This window comes from Chinchilla lanigera, unplaced genomic scaffold (genome assembly GCF_000276665.1).
Source record: "Chinchilla lanigera isolate Chin_1 unplaced genomic scaffold, ChiLan1.0 scaffold00019, whole genome shotgun sequence".
NCBI classification, from domain to species: Eukaryota; Metazoa; Chordata; class Mammalia; order Rodentia; family Chinchillidae; genus Chinchilla; species Chinchilla lanigera.
Window position 1 is genome coordinate 15,609,096 of NW_004955420.1, and position 16,248 is coordinate 15,625,343.

At 46.1% G+C, this 16,248-nt stretch overlaps 1 protein-coding gene across 2 annotated transcripts in view; it reads left to right on the forward strand.

Annotated features, from left to right (window-relative positions):
* Positions 1–6: 6 nt before the first annotated feature.
* Mb21d2 (Mab-21 domain containing 2) overlaps positions 7–16,248 on the forward strand; it is a 114,276-nt gene continuing 98,034 nt past the window's right edge. Inside the window, exon 1 of one of the 2 annotated variants that reach the window (XM_005383212.2) lies at positions 7–258. In XM_005383212.2, coding sequence (XP_005383269.1) covers positions 54–258 — 205 coding nt within the window. In that variant the 5' untranslated portion in view covers positions 7–53. Of the gene's footprint in view, positions 259–391; positions 533–16,248 lie in introns of those variants that run through there. The other variant, XM_013513610.1, reaches the window with a different exon arrangement.

Here is a 16,248-nt window from a genome sequence, read left to right on the forward strand (position 1 = left end):
GGGAGGGTGTCGCCGGCGCCGCGGAGCTGCTGCTCGGCGCGTTCTGCACGAAGATGGCGGCTCCCACCGTCAGCAAGGCAGCCTCGCTGGGCTGCAACAACAAGCCTGCGTTCCCGGAGCTGGATTTCAGGTCGGGAGCCCGGGTGGAGGAACTGAATAAACTCATCCAAGAATTCACCAAGCACGACCAGCGGGAATACGACGACCAGAGAGCGCTGGAGATCCACACCGCCAAGGATTTCATCTTTTCCATGCTGGGTGAGGAGGAAAAGGGGGAGGTGTGCTCGCGCGCGCGTGCGGTGGGAAGCGGCGTGGGGAGCCCGGTCCCCGTCCCCGGCGCTCTCCTTAGAGGTGCCTTCCCGGAGCCGGGCGCCCGAGGCATGACCCTGGCGTTCCGCCCCTTCCTTCTCTCTCCGCCGCAGCCCGAGCTGCGTCCCCTCCCCTCACAACTCCACTTGGCGCCGGGCGCCCCTTTTCTTCCCGGTTCGCTGGCTGCTTCGTGAATTTCCCAGCGCGGGGTGCTGGCGGGCAGGTGAGGGGTCGGTGGGAGACGCTCACTGTGGGGGGAGCCCCTGCAGCAGCGCCGTGCACGTGAGAGCCGGGACACCTTTCCTTGGAGGGGTCTGGGACCTGCCCCTTCCCGGCGCCGGCTCTGGGGTCCCCTCCCCAGCTTGGGGCGCTGTGGCTGGGCGCCTGAGCTACAAGTTGCTTCTCCGGTCCCGCGGCGCGGCGCTGTCACGCCGAGCCCCCGGGTGGCCAAACTTGTTGGGTGTTCCCGCGTAACCCGCCAAGTACTCTAGGAGCCCCGGAGTTCCTGCAACTTTGATTTGCAATTCGACTTCCCCTTTGAAGCTCTAGGAAGCATTTCCGGTGCTTCTCCAGCCTTGGGGCTGAGCTCGGAATTTCTAACGACCTGGCGCTGAGTTCTAGCCGCAGAGGAGCGCTGATCAGTGCCTGTCGGTGTATTGTCCCAGCGCTGACCGGGAGAGGGGTCCTCTGTCACCACCCAGTCCCTCACCTACGGGTCCTGATAGATTATTGAATGCGGTGCAAAGGAAAATAATCAAGCCCGGCCTGGGAAACCGATACCCGCCTCCCCACCCCGTGTCCTGTGCTGTCGTTGGGATTATTGCTACTGAGTTGTGGAATGAGTGTCCGCTGCGGGCAGCCGCCCCCGTGGAACCGCGGCTGTCATGCAGTAGGTGGCCTCGCCGCAGGACTGGGGCTCCAGTGTGGCGCTGCGCTGCCGCGCGTCTCCGTGTGTGCTCTACAAATATCCTCAGCCGGTTTTACGTGGAGTGGGAAACGTGATTGCAGAGGTCTTCCCATCACCGAGGAAGACAGAGCTTTTTTGCCCGCTCCCTGCGATCCACTTGGATTTCAGCCGGTTGGCTGTTGCTGGTTCTTTCCTTGAGCCACCTTATTCGCTCTAGGTTTTCTTGTCCGCGACAGCCTGAGTGGTGCGTGAAACGCATTGAACGTGGTCCAGTAACGGTTCGGGAAGTTGGAGGGAACGTGTTAAAACTTGGGGCTACACGCTCCCCTTTACCTGTTCCTACGCTCGCGGAGTGTATTCCAGATTGCGTGTGAGGTGGAAAAGATCTTTACTGAGATATTTGACAATTCACCTATTTAGATGCATTGTTGGTGCTGTTGAAAATCCACAACCGGGTGGAGCCAGGTTTCAGAGGGCGGCTTCAAACCCTCCCAAAGCTTCTACCTCTGAGAACCAACCCTGTGATTGTCTGGAGGGGAGGGACACTCACGCACAGCTCAGGGCTGTTATTTAAGTTGCTTAATCATGGCCTTTCTCTTTGGCATAAAGAACAGAAACCTACCATTGTGCTCTTACAGCCCTCTCACCAGTTTTCAAGCCTCTTGCCCTAGGTACTCGCTAGAACAAGGTAGCAGGGGTCACGTCACCACCAGTCAGGATAGCAACAGCTCAGAAGGTGGATGGGAGACCTGGGGGAGAGGGTAGGTTGAAGTGAGAGGTTATGGGGGACTCCTGTGCTAACCCTGCATCTGATACACTGAATTAGCCAAGCCTAGACCCAGATATAAAGAGTGAATTATTCCAGGGTGTTTAATGTACGCATGTGTTTCATGTATTGTGCTGACAGGTTAAACTAGATTTGCTTCTATATCTTTTTTACTCAGTTGACCTTGCAAGGGAAGCCTTTCTTTCCCCCCGGGGAATTTGGTATTTCCACCTGCAGGAGACAGTCATTGAAGCCCTTTGCCCCTCCAGACGCCGCAAGGCAGATGGCGAAATGAGCTTGCCTGTGTGTGGTGCTGCATTCATTTTCCAGTCCCCTTGCTCTCTCCCTTAATGAGGTGCCGGCTACTCCAGACAAGTGAAGGTTTGGTGACAGCAAGGGTCCCCATGCGGATTTACGTTTTGTAAAGCAGATTTTTGCTGGGCTTAAGAAACAAAACCTCTTTTTGTACACTTTGTTTCACTTACCACAGCCTTGGGTCTTTCATGAATATGGGAATGAGGTGTCTTAATGACCCCCAGCTTGTTAAGGTGCCGCCTGGGTGGCATCAGGCCCTCATTTCTGGGAGTTGTTGGGGGGGGCAGTTCTTTTGGCTTTGTTCTGCTTCTGTCGGGACTGCACCTGAGGATTGTCAGCAGCTTAAACGCATTCTGAGATGGCCAAGGAATTTGGTACAAGCCTCTTCAGTGGAGCTGTGGGGATGGTGATCAGCAAGCCAAGCCGCTCTTCAGATTGTTTGCCTGGAGTAAAGTCCCTCCAGCTCTGCAGAGCTTTTCATTTTGTTTTGTTTGGAGGCAGTTTTATAAAGAAGAGCCAAGGGGTGGTAGACAGTTGTCATAACCGATGACCTGTCAGGACCAAGACTCTCTACTGTCCTGTCAAAGCCAGGCTCTGTACGGGCTGCGGGGTTGGTCAGAGTGCGCTGATGGCCACGTTGGTCTCTGATCTGGCCTGATGTTCTTTCTCTTGCTTCTACAGAGATTCTGCTTCCTTTGGAGACAGGTGTTAGCTGGAATCACCCAGCCTCCTTATTTCTTTATACCTTGGTCTTTTAGGAGAATGATTGCTGTTATTATCTAGTTAATATTTGAGAGCCCAGCTTGTGTGAAAGGCTGGCGGTGCATAATAAACACCATTTATCAAAATTCAGAGAAATTGCCAGAGTTCATTAATGTTTTAATAATATTTGGTATTTGCATAATGTCTCTGCCGGCTCTTTTGTTATCTCCATTCCCTGGCGAGGGTGCGTGGAAGCTGGTTGTGTTTCTGTGGCGAGCTGGTTGTGTTTCTGTGTGTTTCTTGTGTTTCGTATGTGAAGCAAGGGTGTGGGGAAGCTGGGAGAAGGTGGAAAAGACACAGTCAGTTAAGCTACAGACCAAGTGGTGGACACAGTGGCGTGGCTGGGTCGCTACATTGGCGTGGTTGTTAGAATAGCTGTCTTTTGCAGGTCACCTTCTCAGGCCCAGGAACTTTACATAGCCTTTGAGAAGGTGCTACTTTCCCATCAGTCTGATGAGGTGACTGAAATTAGTGGGGTTAAGAGACAAAGAAGGTCACATGGCTAAGAAATGATAGAGATCTTACCAGGACATATTCCTCTTCCACTTGATACTGTTAAAAACAGATGCATGAAATATCTAGAGAAGGGGCTTTTTTTTTTTTTTTTTTTTTAAACTACTTTCAGGATTTTGTTTCTGATTTCATCTACAAGTATTAGCATAATACAAGCAGCAGCTGAAATGATTTCTGGAGCAGGCTGAGTTCAAGTATTTTGTTCCATAATAAATTTCCCGATTTGAATGTTTGATTGAGAAAATCATGGCCATTATAATAAAATGTTAAAATCTGTAGTTTCAGTCCCAGTCTGCCTCATGCTGGTTGTGGATTCCTAGTTTTTTTATTGAGCATGGATGACAGTAATGCGTCCTCTCAGAATTATGTCTGAAAGTGAAATTGCTTTGCTAACTGAAAAATAATGCATGTGATTTTATCATTTATGTAAAGAAATGTGCTTTATGAGACCATCTAGTGAACTTCAGCTGGAGTTATTCCTGCAGCTTGATTTCAGCAAGGGCTATGGCTTAACAGTTAACAGCAGGTTGGGAGGATATTGGCTTTTGCTGTAGGAGAGGATAATCAATTCCAACATGCACTGCCATTTGTTAAGGCCGTAATATGTGCTGACCATGATGTTGGCTTCTTTGCACAAATCCATTAGCTCCTGTAATTGTCCGACAACTTCATAAGTATCATCTGACCACTTTTGAAGATAAAGTAGGTGCCTTTTTAAAGGTGAAACCTGCAAGCTCAAGGAGGTCAGTTACTCATACCAAGCCCACCCAGAGCTTGGGTTTAGAACTGGGTTTTTAAAATGTATATTCCTTTTACTTTACCAGCCATCCATTTCTATCCCTCTTGGGTCTAACATTCAAAAGACACCACCTCCCCACCTCTGTGGGAATTGTCCCCTTTAGCCTGTGGGAGCCGGGCAGTTTCTGTCTGTGTGCTTCCATCTGTCCCCTTTTTTCCTGTCCTTCTTTCTTGCATGCACTCAGCAAACCCGTAATGAATGGCTTGGTGTTTGTCAAGCAGTATCTAGGATTCTGAGATAAAATAGCGAGCAAAAACATTGAGAAATTCTCAAGGATCCTTGGAGATCCCTAACCTTCGCTTCTGCACACTAACTCTAAGAGGCTAGTTTGCTAGCTTCCATCTTATCCCAGGCCAGTGAACACCACCTGGCTACTTCAAAGTTTTAAACTTGTGCGGTGTTTTGAAGGACTTCTTGGCCTACCATATCTGTAGGCTTTTTCTACATCTCCAGAGTAGGCCATTTTGAAGTCCGACTTTCTGGTGTTTGAATGCCCTTCTTTACCGAGTTCACCAAGTACTCTTGATGGTGAATTGTTGCTTTGCGAGCTGTCAATTCCTTGGTAAGTTCTTGTAACTTACCAATGTGCTGTTTCTAGATAAATCACAAGATCATCTCTGAAGTTTCTTCCTCCTCTGAAAACATCTAGGATAGTTGTGGGGAGATTCCTTCCTTGTTATTTTTGTGCTGATTTGCATTGGTTTCAGTTCTCCCTGCTGGATCTGGGCAGTTGCTGCCGTGCGTCCTTGAAGAGGAGCCAGCCCTGGTACTGCTAAGAGTTCTGGGTCTTCTCCCAAGTGCTTACCGTGCCATTGCTGGGTCATTCATTGCTTGTGAGTAGGCTGAATCCCTCTGGGACGCACAGACATACTAGATTCCCTCTTGTCAGACTGAGAACTTGGCACTGAGTGTTAGACCTTTGAATTCTCCTGGGGAGCTTTTTTACAATTCAAAATCTCTTGTCCTATTTCAAAGCCATTGATTTAGAATCCCTAGAGATCCCCGTATTGGCTGCTCAGTGCTTCACCCTGCTGTCCCGGCTCAGGCCTAGTGCCGCACATTCTCTGTGCAGAGGAGCTGCGCCTAAGCCTAGTGAGCAACGACCCCGGCTGACTCTTGAGGCTAGAGCCAGACTGTGAGCCTAATGAGATGCGTCTGCTGGCTCCTAGAAGCTAACACTGGAGTCCTCCACCTGGGATGGGTTAGAGAGGTACAGTGAACAAGATAAGGGTATTCACTGTGTAAGCGATTGTGCTGTGCTTTCCCATCATGGTGTCAACCAATCATCACCATAGCCCTTGAGTCCAAGAACTGTGGGGAACCCTAGGATGGGAGAAATTTGGAAATTTGTCCAAGTTTACCAGCAAGTGGGTGGTATGGCTGGGACCCAACCAAGGTTAGGCAGATGCAAACCCTTTGCTTTCAACAAGGGCAGTATTCATGCTCAGCAGGGCTATGAGAGCCAGATTCTAGCTCTGACTTCTCCAGTAAGTAGACAAGACACTGTGTGTAAGTCACTTAACACTCTGAGCACCTGTTGCTGAATGCATAGGAATATGTAATATGTAAGTGGGTGCTGATAATTTTACTTCTCCAGGTGGTCGGTACAGTGCATATAATTTTGAACCTGGAATCTCTTTGTGCTGTAAAAGAGGGAAATTTCTAAGTTCTGGTACCAGCTCTGTTTGGTATTATGCGGTCTGTGTGTTACCCTTCATAAGTCTCTTAACATCTATGGAGCTGCTTTGGGGCCATTTTCTAATGACCAAAAATGCAAAGAAAAAACTATAGTCATGCCTACCTTCTAGTCACTATTGATGTTTTGATGTGCAGTTTTCTAGCTGCCTGCCTATGTTTATATACATACATACACCCGTGCACACTTATGTGCTTACAGTTACACAACAGGGATCATATGGGATATGTGCTCTTCTTATGAATTTACCAATATGCTGTCATTACCATACTTTAAAAGGAGAGCTCTAACTGAAAACTTGTTGAATGCTGTTTTCCTGACTTCTTCTATGTCATTTCCTTTCATTCCAAAAGAAGATACCATTCTAGAACTTAGAGCATATGCTAGTCAGCTTTCCCATTGTTGAGACCAAATACCTGACACCCAGGATTTAAAGGAGGAAGCGGTGTATTTGGCGTGAGGTTTCAGTGCCTGGAGGCTAGCCTTGAGACGGAACACGGTGGTGGAAGAGTGCTGGAGCAAAGCTGGTCTGTTGCTGGTGGCAGGGAAGCAGTGGCAGAGAGGAAGGGCCCAGGGAACTTGTACAGTACCCAAGGTCACGCCTCCATGACCTGTGCAGAAGTGTGTGGAAATCCTCTAGGTGTTTCTTAACTCAGCCGAGATGACAGAGCACAATTAACAGTCACAAGCATCTTTTATGATTTAGTAATTGAGTGATGGGCCCTTACCCTATTCTGAGGGTTTTACCTTTTTCTTTTTAATACTAGCGATTGAATCTAGGGCTTTGTGCATGCTAGGCAAATGCCCTACCACTGAGCTACATCTCCAGCCCTTTTAAAGACAAGGTCTTGTTTACTTGCTGAAGCTGGCCTGGAACTCATGATCGCCCTGCCTCAGCCTTCCAAATAACTGGGATTCTTGGCATATACCTCCATGCCTATTGGCTTGTTGCCTGATGTCCATACTATCTCCTGTCTCTTTTTGCATGTTTTACATAAACATGTAACATATTCCGTATTCATCTCTTTTGCTTTTTTTTTTTTTTTTTTTTTAGCGTGTTCTAACCTGGGTTCACAGAAACAAATGGAGTCTATGAACTTGAAAGGGGGAAAAATAGGGCATTTCACATCTATGAACCTCTAGCTGTAATAAAGCATTTCCTTCCATTTGAATGTCAGTAATAGTGTTCGTGTTACCTGTGTTTTTGTTGCCAATAGAAATCACAAGTACTTTTGTTTCCTGTTACAGTCGTTGCAGATATTGCTGCTTCAAAATGATAGCAGATTTTAGGCTTGCTAGATATTATTATCGAATGCACTCGTAAGGGAGCGTATATGCTGCCCAGTGACAAACTGACTTTGTAAACTCATTGTGTGCTTCACTACTGATTTTCTTTGAATTCTTATGTAATGCTGTTATCGTCATTTAAATACATTCTTCTTTGCAAGAGACAATACACTGGGCTGGCTTGTCAAGGGGATCAGTGTCACAGAAATAATTAAGAGTCCCAGCTACTCCAGGTGGCCTTGGATACCCGGTCTATGCATTACTGTCCTCTCTTAGCTCAAAGACCACTTGACTCGTGTGACCTTCTTATGTTTCTCCAAGAAGTAAGAGATTGGCCTTTCCTTCATGTTCTCGTAGTACCTGGTCCCCTTCTGTGACCCTTACTGTATGCTTTCCCATACTGGAGATTGAAGAATCCCTTGCACATTTATGTGCACCCTCCACTGAGGTCATGTATACAATAGGTGCTCACAAGTATGAGGTGCCTTGGGCCACCCTGTAGAACCTCGTCTTGTGAAGCTTCTCATTTCAGGCTTTTACAGAAAGAATCAAAAATCTTCTGATAGTGTCTCTGATTTTCCTCTTCTGTTTAGCAATGCTTTATCATCCCTTTTGCAATCAGGAAAAATCTTGATATTATCTCCTTGTGTGGAAGAATATTTTTCAAATGCATTCTACATTTCTGCATTCCTTAAGATTACCCTAGGCCAGTGGAAGAAAGAAGTGTTCAAGTGATTGCTGAAGTTTGTTCCGTAAGAGCTGCAAACTAACTTGTAACCCGTGGGAATGCTGCCTTTCTGTGGACCTTGGGTTTTGTGCCGTGTGCCTCTCAGGGACTCTTGGACTGCTGCCTGCCCACTCTTGAGCTTCACGGAGTGCCAGGCAGGCGTTAGTTGCCTTTCCCAGTAAGGTGTTTCGTAGGGTTATCAGTCATCCTCAAAAATGATCCAGTGCTTTCTTCAGGGCTTAAGTAGTAGCAATTCTTTATTATTATAACCTATTGTTATTTGCCACCGATGATACTAATGTACCTTGGCACAGTAAAGAAAGCATCTTACAGATTACCATCCGTATCCTCATCTCCTGAAGTATTTTTAGGATAGATCTTTGAAAAAGGTGTGTGTTACAGATGTGGGTACTGAGACTGGGGGGTGGTTCAAAGTTGCAGAATAGCTGGGCGAGGTGGTGCACCCCTGTAATCCCAGCATTCAGGAGGCTGAGGCAAGAAGATTGCCTTTAGTTCAAGGTCAGCCTGGGCTACATAGAGTCCCTGTCACAAAACAAAACAAAACAACATTGCACAGTCAGTTATGGAAGAGGGCTCCGTCCAGCTATCAGCTGTCTTGTGTTGCATAATGTGCCCTGCACAGACTTCTCTACCCGGCAACATTTTTTTTAAGATTGCTGGGGTGATTTTGTATTCTCAGACAAGGCGAAGGTAGCCGGTTTCATTCACCTGCGGCCTTTTCTGTCCCCCCGCTGTATCAAGAGTTTGTAGTGTATGAATCTAGCTTAGAAAGGTCTGGGGAAGACCTGCGCTCTCTAGGTCTGATCATTAGCCAGGCCTTGCCCAGATGTTTCTCAGGGTCCGGAACGGTGTTTGCAATGAGCCTGGGTCAGTACTTGCCAGTTGAGTGACCTAAGGACCGTTCATAATGATGCCATGCTGTGAGGCCCTGTCTCCAGGAAACTCCTATCTATTTCGTCTCCCACTTAAGTGCCTTTTAATGAATTCCCTCCACACAAGATAAAGAGATAACCAGGGACAGTTCTGCTATGAATAATAAAGTGGGCACTGGGAACTGTTATTCAATTTGTGACTTTATTTTTTATATATTCTTTCCTCCTCAGGAGGAGGCTTGATTACTCTTTGTGAATTAACTCCGTAATGGGATTTGGTATCTGCCTTGTTTGTTTCTTCCAACCAGTATTGGAATATCTACAAAGTGAGCACAGTGATATTAGACGTTCATTCGTGAGTTCCTAACTCCATCCAGTGTATGTCTGTGAGCCGATCATGTGCTGGTATGATTACTAGGTTGCAGTTACTGTGTAAGTGCCCCTGGTAGTGAATTAGAGAAGCAAAATCGCTACCTCCACAGGCTTCTGCTGTCTGGAGGATTTAACAAGATCAGACATGTAAGTAAATATGGATGTGCACTATGAGAAAACCAAGAAACCCAGAGTATTATTATGGGGGATAACTGGGTAGGATGAGTGAAAAGTGATACAGAACACTGCCTTGAAGCAGAGACCTTCAGAATGAGAGGAGAAGCTGGAACCAAGCCTCCAAAGACCGATGGAAGTGTGTTCAGGTAGACCCAACAGCAGGTGCAAAGGCCCCTGGGTAGGGGGTAAATCTGAAAGCGGCTGTCAAGGCTTCTTCAGTTACAGCAAGTCTGAGTTGGCCTAAATGAGAAAGAATGGTCCGTATTCCCGTGAGGTTGAGGAATAGGGTGAACTCTGGTAGATGGAGTTTTCCAGCGGGGACCACCCTAGTCAGCGGCATTCAGGGGCAGGGTGCTGAGAGGGGAACCAAAGAAAGGTTGGATTGCAGCTCCTTAAAAGGTCCTCTGGAAAAAAAAAAAAAAAAGGTCCTCTGTACCTTTGTGATTCTCTAATTTCACCTGATTGCTCTGGGCAACAGTGAGTCCTACATTTGATGATTTATGGGTCAAACTGCTGCTTTCCTGCAGTGACAATGAGCCTTTGTTTTGATCTAGTCTTCCACAGTGGACAAAATACAGTCATATACATAGTATCATTTGATTTCTCACAGCATCCTTGTGAAGTGGGTGTTGCTGTATCTCTTTTCACTCAGGAAGAAAGGAGGATCAAGAGATGCCCAGGAGCTCACTCAAGGTCACTGAATGGTCAAGGGGGATCACACCAAAGTCCTTTGAAGTTGCAGTTCTAAAACCCTTCTGTCCTCCTCTATCTCATCCTAATTTGGGGACTAGGAGGAGGAGGAGGAGGAGGAGGATTTCTGGACCAGGGAGAGGCACTGAGATCAGGAGGCAGAACCACGCCAGGACACCGTGGGCTCCCACGTGCTTGAGCCTGTGTCGGCGTTCAATTTGTAAGCAGTTTTTGGGCTGCTTCAAGAGCACCCTTTTAGCAGCTGCAGCTGTTCTTAATAGCAGCTGCCTGAGCGGATTGTGTTGTGATTAATAAAGGAAACGCAACAGTTTGTTCTCTCAACTGTGCCCTTGGTGTGCGAAGCCTGCTTTCACGCAGACTTGTGTTTCTGATATTAGGAATGACACAAACCTATTGGCATATGGTGCCCAAGGGACTCGTAACTCTGCTGTGAGAAGAGGTGGTCTGTCTAGATCAGAGCTAGGTTGCCAAAGACCCGCCCCCCCCAGGGATAACATGGCAAGGGAAATGAGTACAGTGCGTGGCCTGGTAAATGCCAGTCCGTCCTCAGCGGCGGAGTCAGGGAGCCCAGCGTATGAGGGTGCAGCCCTGAGTTGAGGTCACCTCTTGTCTGATCGGGACTCCTGCTCCCCAAGACCTGCCAGCTGTCGTTCCACTGCATGGATTCTCCAGCTGCAGCGTGCACTGGTCCTCTGCTTGATAAACAGGCTGCTGGGCCCCATGCCGAGGGCTTCGGATTCTGTAGGTCTCAGATAGACACTGAGAATTTGCAATTTTGTGTTTTCAGGCAATGCAGCTGCTCATGCAGACCACTGTGGAGGGCCCAGGAGGATGAGATTTCTTCACCCGTTTTAGACTTTTATGAGAAATTTCCAGCTTTTTACATACTGAGAATAAAATCAACTTTCAAAAAAAAAAAATAGCATGGAGTTTAAAACTATAGTTCAGGCAGAACACTGTGCCTATCAGTTTGTCACCTCTGATCTGAGTATTTTAGGGAAAAATCCTTGTGCTGTCGGCACTGGGAACAGAGGCGCAGAGGGGGATAGAAATTCATTTGAGAGGATCCAGTGAGTTTAGGGGGGATCATGACTAGGAGAGGTTTTTGTGCACCTCATGTGTATGTGTCTATGCAAGCAGGTGTCTTCCAAATAAATGTTCTTCGCTGAGTAGAAAAGCTAGGTAAGTAACATTGAAAATAGCAGCCACACTACAGTAATTTTTACTGAGTTCCAGGCACTATTCTAAGTATTTCATACGTTACCTTTATTAGTTAAGTCAGTCCTAACAACGCTGTGAGGAAGGTAATATTAGCCACATTTTACTGATGAGAAGTCTGCAGTCCAGGCAAGAAATTTACCAGAAGTTACGGAGCTAAGAGTAGAGCGGAGATTTGAACCTAAGAAGTTTAGCTTCGGGCAGAAAATGGCAAATAACTCTGCATCTTTTTTTTTTTTTAACTTCATGTGAATATGTAATGATAATAATTATAAAAATGTTTGCCTATGCAAAGTGGAAATCACTGATGAAAGTCTATAGTTGTAATGTTCCTAAGAAACTTGAAAATTAGATGGCCCGATTCCTTCTTGGTTCTGTTTCACAGACAGGGAAGCTAAGCGGCAGAAAGGAGAGGGGCCTCGGTCATCCTGAGCCCTCACTTTATTTTTGGACAGAGTGGAGGTTAAGTACATGCTGAGCAACAACGGTGTCTCAGAAAGGTGTTTGCACCCCAGCGTGTTGGACCCAAAACACTTGGTCCCTGGGGGCCTTTGCCTGGCTTTGAAGCGGAAGACAAGTCCTTTCAAGGGGCTGTGCTTCAAGGTAGAGAACATTTTCCCTGCTACAAAGCCAGCTTGTAGTTTGAAGTTTCCCTAATTGCTGTTAGAGGAAAGATGCTAAAAAGATAACTCAAGGGCAGAGTGTATTTTTGGTCTATCGTGTTTGCTTTGGTTGGTGTTTTGATTGTTCTTTGTTTGGCTTCTTCCCTCTGAAGTGTGTTCTTTTTTTTTTTTTTCTCCCTGTGCTGTTTTCATAGTTTTAAGCATCATCTTGGATATTTTGATCTGGAATAACGAAGGCCAGCTAGCTGGTTGGGCGAGTTGGAGCTTCGTGGCTGGTCTGCCTCCATGGGGTGCAAGGAGCCACTATCACCTTAGCTCTCCATAATTGGTCTCGGGGCTCAGAGCCTTTGGAGGATTGAGAGTTGAAACAGGATTGAAAATACTGTGTTATGGAGGAAATAAGCCCATGGCGATTTTCCTGCCATCACTTCACCCAACTGTATCACTTTGCTGATGGGGCAATTTCATTCACGGTGGACAGTGACTTGCTGGAAGTCAAATAGCCATGATGGCGGTGCTCGAGTTGCAAGTGGGAAACTCTTTCCCACTGGTTGCATTGTTCAGAAGGTTTTACAATCAGTAACTCACTTAATCCTCATGACAGTCCTGGAAGGAGGGTACTGTTACCATCCTCATCACATAGGTAAGGACAATAAAGTCCTGAGATCATTTGTTCAAGGAAGTCGTAGAGACTGGGTTCCAGGATTCAAACCCAGGCAGTCTGCTTCTCTCATTCATTCAGTGCACCTTCACAGAAGTGACTACCAGGCCTCACCGGTCTGTGGGGTACAGCAGGCAGCAGCCCAAACGTGAGGGGAGAATGGACGGGGGAATCAGTGGGCAGAAAGGTGGAGTGTGGTTTTGTTGTCCTGGAAGCCGGTTGCTGATGTGGTTCTGGCTGCTGGTCCAGAGCCTTTTCATTCTGCCGTTTAGCTTCCTTGGCAGCCCTGAGGACAATCGCCCTTTTGATGCTTGTGGGTTCCGTTTATTTAATAGTCCTTTGTATGAAATCTCATCCTATCCATAGCTCCTGTTTTGAAAGTCAAAAGGTGTGACCCAGCTAATTGATTGATTTAAGCTGTACAAAAGTCAACTGGGCCCTTGATGCTCAGTAAATTAGGGCAGTTTTATGAAGATGCAGGGTTTTTCTTCTTTTTCCTTCCCCTTACCCCAGTGACTTTCATTCCAGATTTAGAACATTTAATTAGGACATCGTTAATGTAGTCTATCACTGTGGGGATAATGGAGAGCATGTCTTTTCCCCAGTAAAAGGAAGATGTCAATGTAGTTTTAAGAAGTTTCCTTAGTAATCAAAATATATAAATTGAATTGGTTATGTGTGAACTAAAGGATCTGCTTCTTTGGTACAGTGAGTCTTCTTCAAAGGTGACTAATAATTTGCTAAAGTGAGCTTTCCAGTTGATCTGCTTTGTAGAGGCAGACACTTGTTTATGAACTTGTCTTAAAGCACTGAAGCATGTTGGCACTGTGCTGCACTCAGCCCTTGGGATGAAATAACTTCTAGATCTTGGTGTTCAACATGTAGAAGATTGAATCAGGATGTTCAGAGTCACTTCATTCCACCCTGCTCATTTTCCTGGAATACAGTTCATTCTAGGACCGGAAGTGTCCTCCAGTAATAGAAACCGTGTAGAAACTCAGAGGGACAGCCTTTTGCAGTGAATTTCTTGTCTGCGTGCTATGAGACAGGCACTGTGTACTCTAGTGGTTCTCCACTGTATGTTGGGGGAAAGTGCAAACCTTCAGAGCATGACAGTGCTGTCTCCTCTCTAGCCTCGCACTTTGACCTTGGATGCCCTCACTCGAGCTCTGCAGCCACAATGGCCTTCCAGCTGCGTGGGACCATCTCTCCTTGGGAATACCTTTTACACTAGCCCAGACCTGGCCACATGCCCCTCAACTGGCATTCTAGCTTCACAGGTTTCTTAGTTATACTGGCCACTTAGGAATTTGCAATTATTTGTGATTAATGTCTGATAGTTCCCACTGCCGTAAAATATCAGCGAAAGATTTTTTTTTTTTTTTTTGGTTTTTCTCCGGTACCGGGAACCGAACTCACGACCTTGCGCTTGCCAGGCAGGCGCTTTGCCGCTGAGCTAAATCCCCAGCCCCCAGCGAAAGATTTTTATGCATCTGTTTTTATTGGTCTTTTTTTTTTTTTTTTCTTTTGCCTGAAACATAGTTCAGTAACTGTTCAGGAAGCATTCAATAAATACTGCTGGTATTTTTACCATTTTTCTTTCATTCTTGAACTTGGGCAATCCAGTGCTAGCTATTCACAGTGAGGCACTAGGGATGGACATGCGGACTGTTACGCATATTCCTTTGTGTATTTGGGGAACTTCTCTGTTTCTAGTCTCCTGTCCGTCTATAGCATAAAAAATGGTCTAGACCCATTATTATGTAGACCAATCATTCCTAACCTTTTCTAAATTTGGATTTTCTCTTTCAGTTAAAAAATTATGAGAAACTGTGGGGGTGGTTGTCTAGTTCAGTGGTAGAGCGCTTGTCTAGCATGGACAAGGATCTGAGTCCTAAGTTCAATCCCCAGCAGAGGGGGGCGGTGAGGGGAAAAGGAAACAGAATTTAAATGGTATTGGTTATGTTTTTGCTATCAGTTCACTGGAAAAAATGAATAATTATTCAATATGATTATAAATTTAGTGAACTATGTAAGTTACTTTAAATTATATTTTAATAGCATCTGTGTACACTTCCAATACATATGTATACACACACACACACACACACACATACACGGTAATGCTTGGTGGGCATTTGGATTTTTAGCATCAATAACTCTAAGTCCCTGTGGTCCTCTGTCAGGAACCACATACACTATTTGTATTAACCCTTTATTTTAGATACATCAGATTTGGAATTGGTTGTCTGTGGGGTCATTTTCCCCTGTGTATATATTTGATTTGACCCACATTGTGTTTTTAAAATTTTATAGTGAACATTTAAAAGCTAGGAGATTTTTCACAAGATCAGATTTCTAACTTCTTTTCAAAAATGAGACCAAGGCGCAGTTTTCTATTCTGCCATAATCACCTGGTCCTGAGCAGGAGTGCCCCCTCTAGAAGTGCCACACTTTCTTGGGTTTGTCCCAGGCCTCCCTTATTTCATTTGTTGTTGCACCGCAGGTGACAGGTAGAATGGGAACCCCTAAGTTAGTGGGGCCTCAATCCTGGCAGAGGTTTGTGACCAGAAAGAGCTCTGGGCCGGATGAGTCGGGAATCCTGGGTTCCTGTCTTCCCAATGGTACTGACCAGCATGGTGGCCTTAAACTGAGATACACGACAGCTCTGAACCTCAGTTTAGTCTTATGTCACCATGTTGCATGCAATTCCTCCTGGATCCCACAGAGATATTTGACCTACAGAGGGAAAATTGTTAACTATAACGAAATCATTTGTTATTAATTCCTCATCTTCTCTTTCCTTGTGTTTCCTTTCTCCTCATGGGAGAACTTATTCATCGGTATACCTGGATGGTTCACATTAGAAACTCAAGAGGGCTCTTGGTTCGTCTCACTTTCTCGCCTACAATTTCTTATCACTTCCGGAGACAGCTCCCCTCCTTTTGTCCCACATCCTCTCCTCTTGTTAGGGGGTACCAACCATAAGCAAGCTCCCAGAGTGACGCCCAAGCCACCTTAAAGTTGAAACTTTTCCCCCAATATAAAGAATTGCAGTGGAATTATTGCCTGTTGAGATATTCAATAGCTAAGGAGTTGTGGTGGTGTTGGTAGCTAGAAGAGACTAAGGGGATATTGAGCTGGCATGACTGGTAGTGATGGACTTGTAGGCAAGCTCAGTGTTTTGGTATTGTTGTTTGGGGTGAACAGTGCCATTGCATTGGTCTTTCTGGATCTGACATGGAGAGTAGATATCCATGTCATGAAAGAGGAAGTGAACCAAAAGAACATGGTGATCTTTGGGGACTGGCAGACTTTAGTTTCTTCTGTGACCTTGAGCAAATAAAACAGGGATAAAGCATCCTGTTTCATCTTAATTTTATAGCCTGTTTTAGTTTTTAAAGATTCTGAAGGGAATTGCCAACTTTGCAGGGCTGTTGCAAGCACATACATGCTGTGTTAAAGGTACAGCACAGAGCATGAAACTTCCCTCCCCTCCCCTCCCCTTCCCT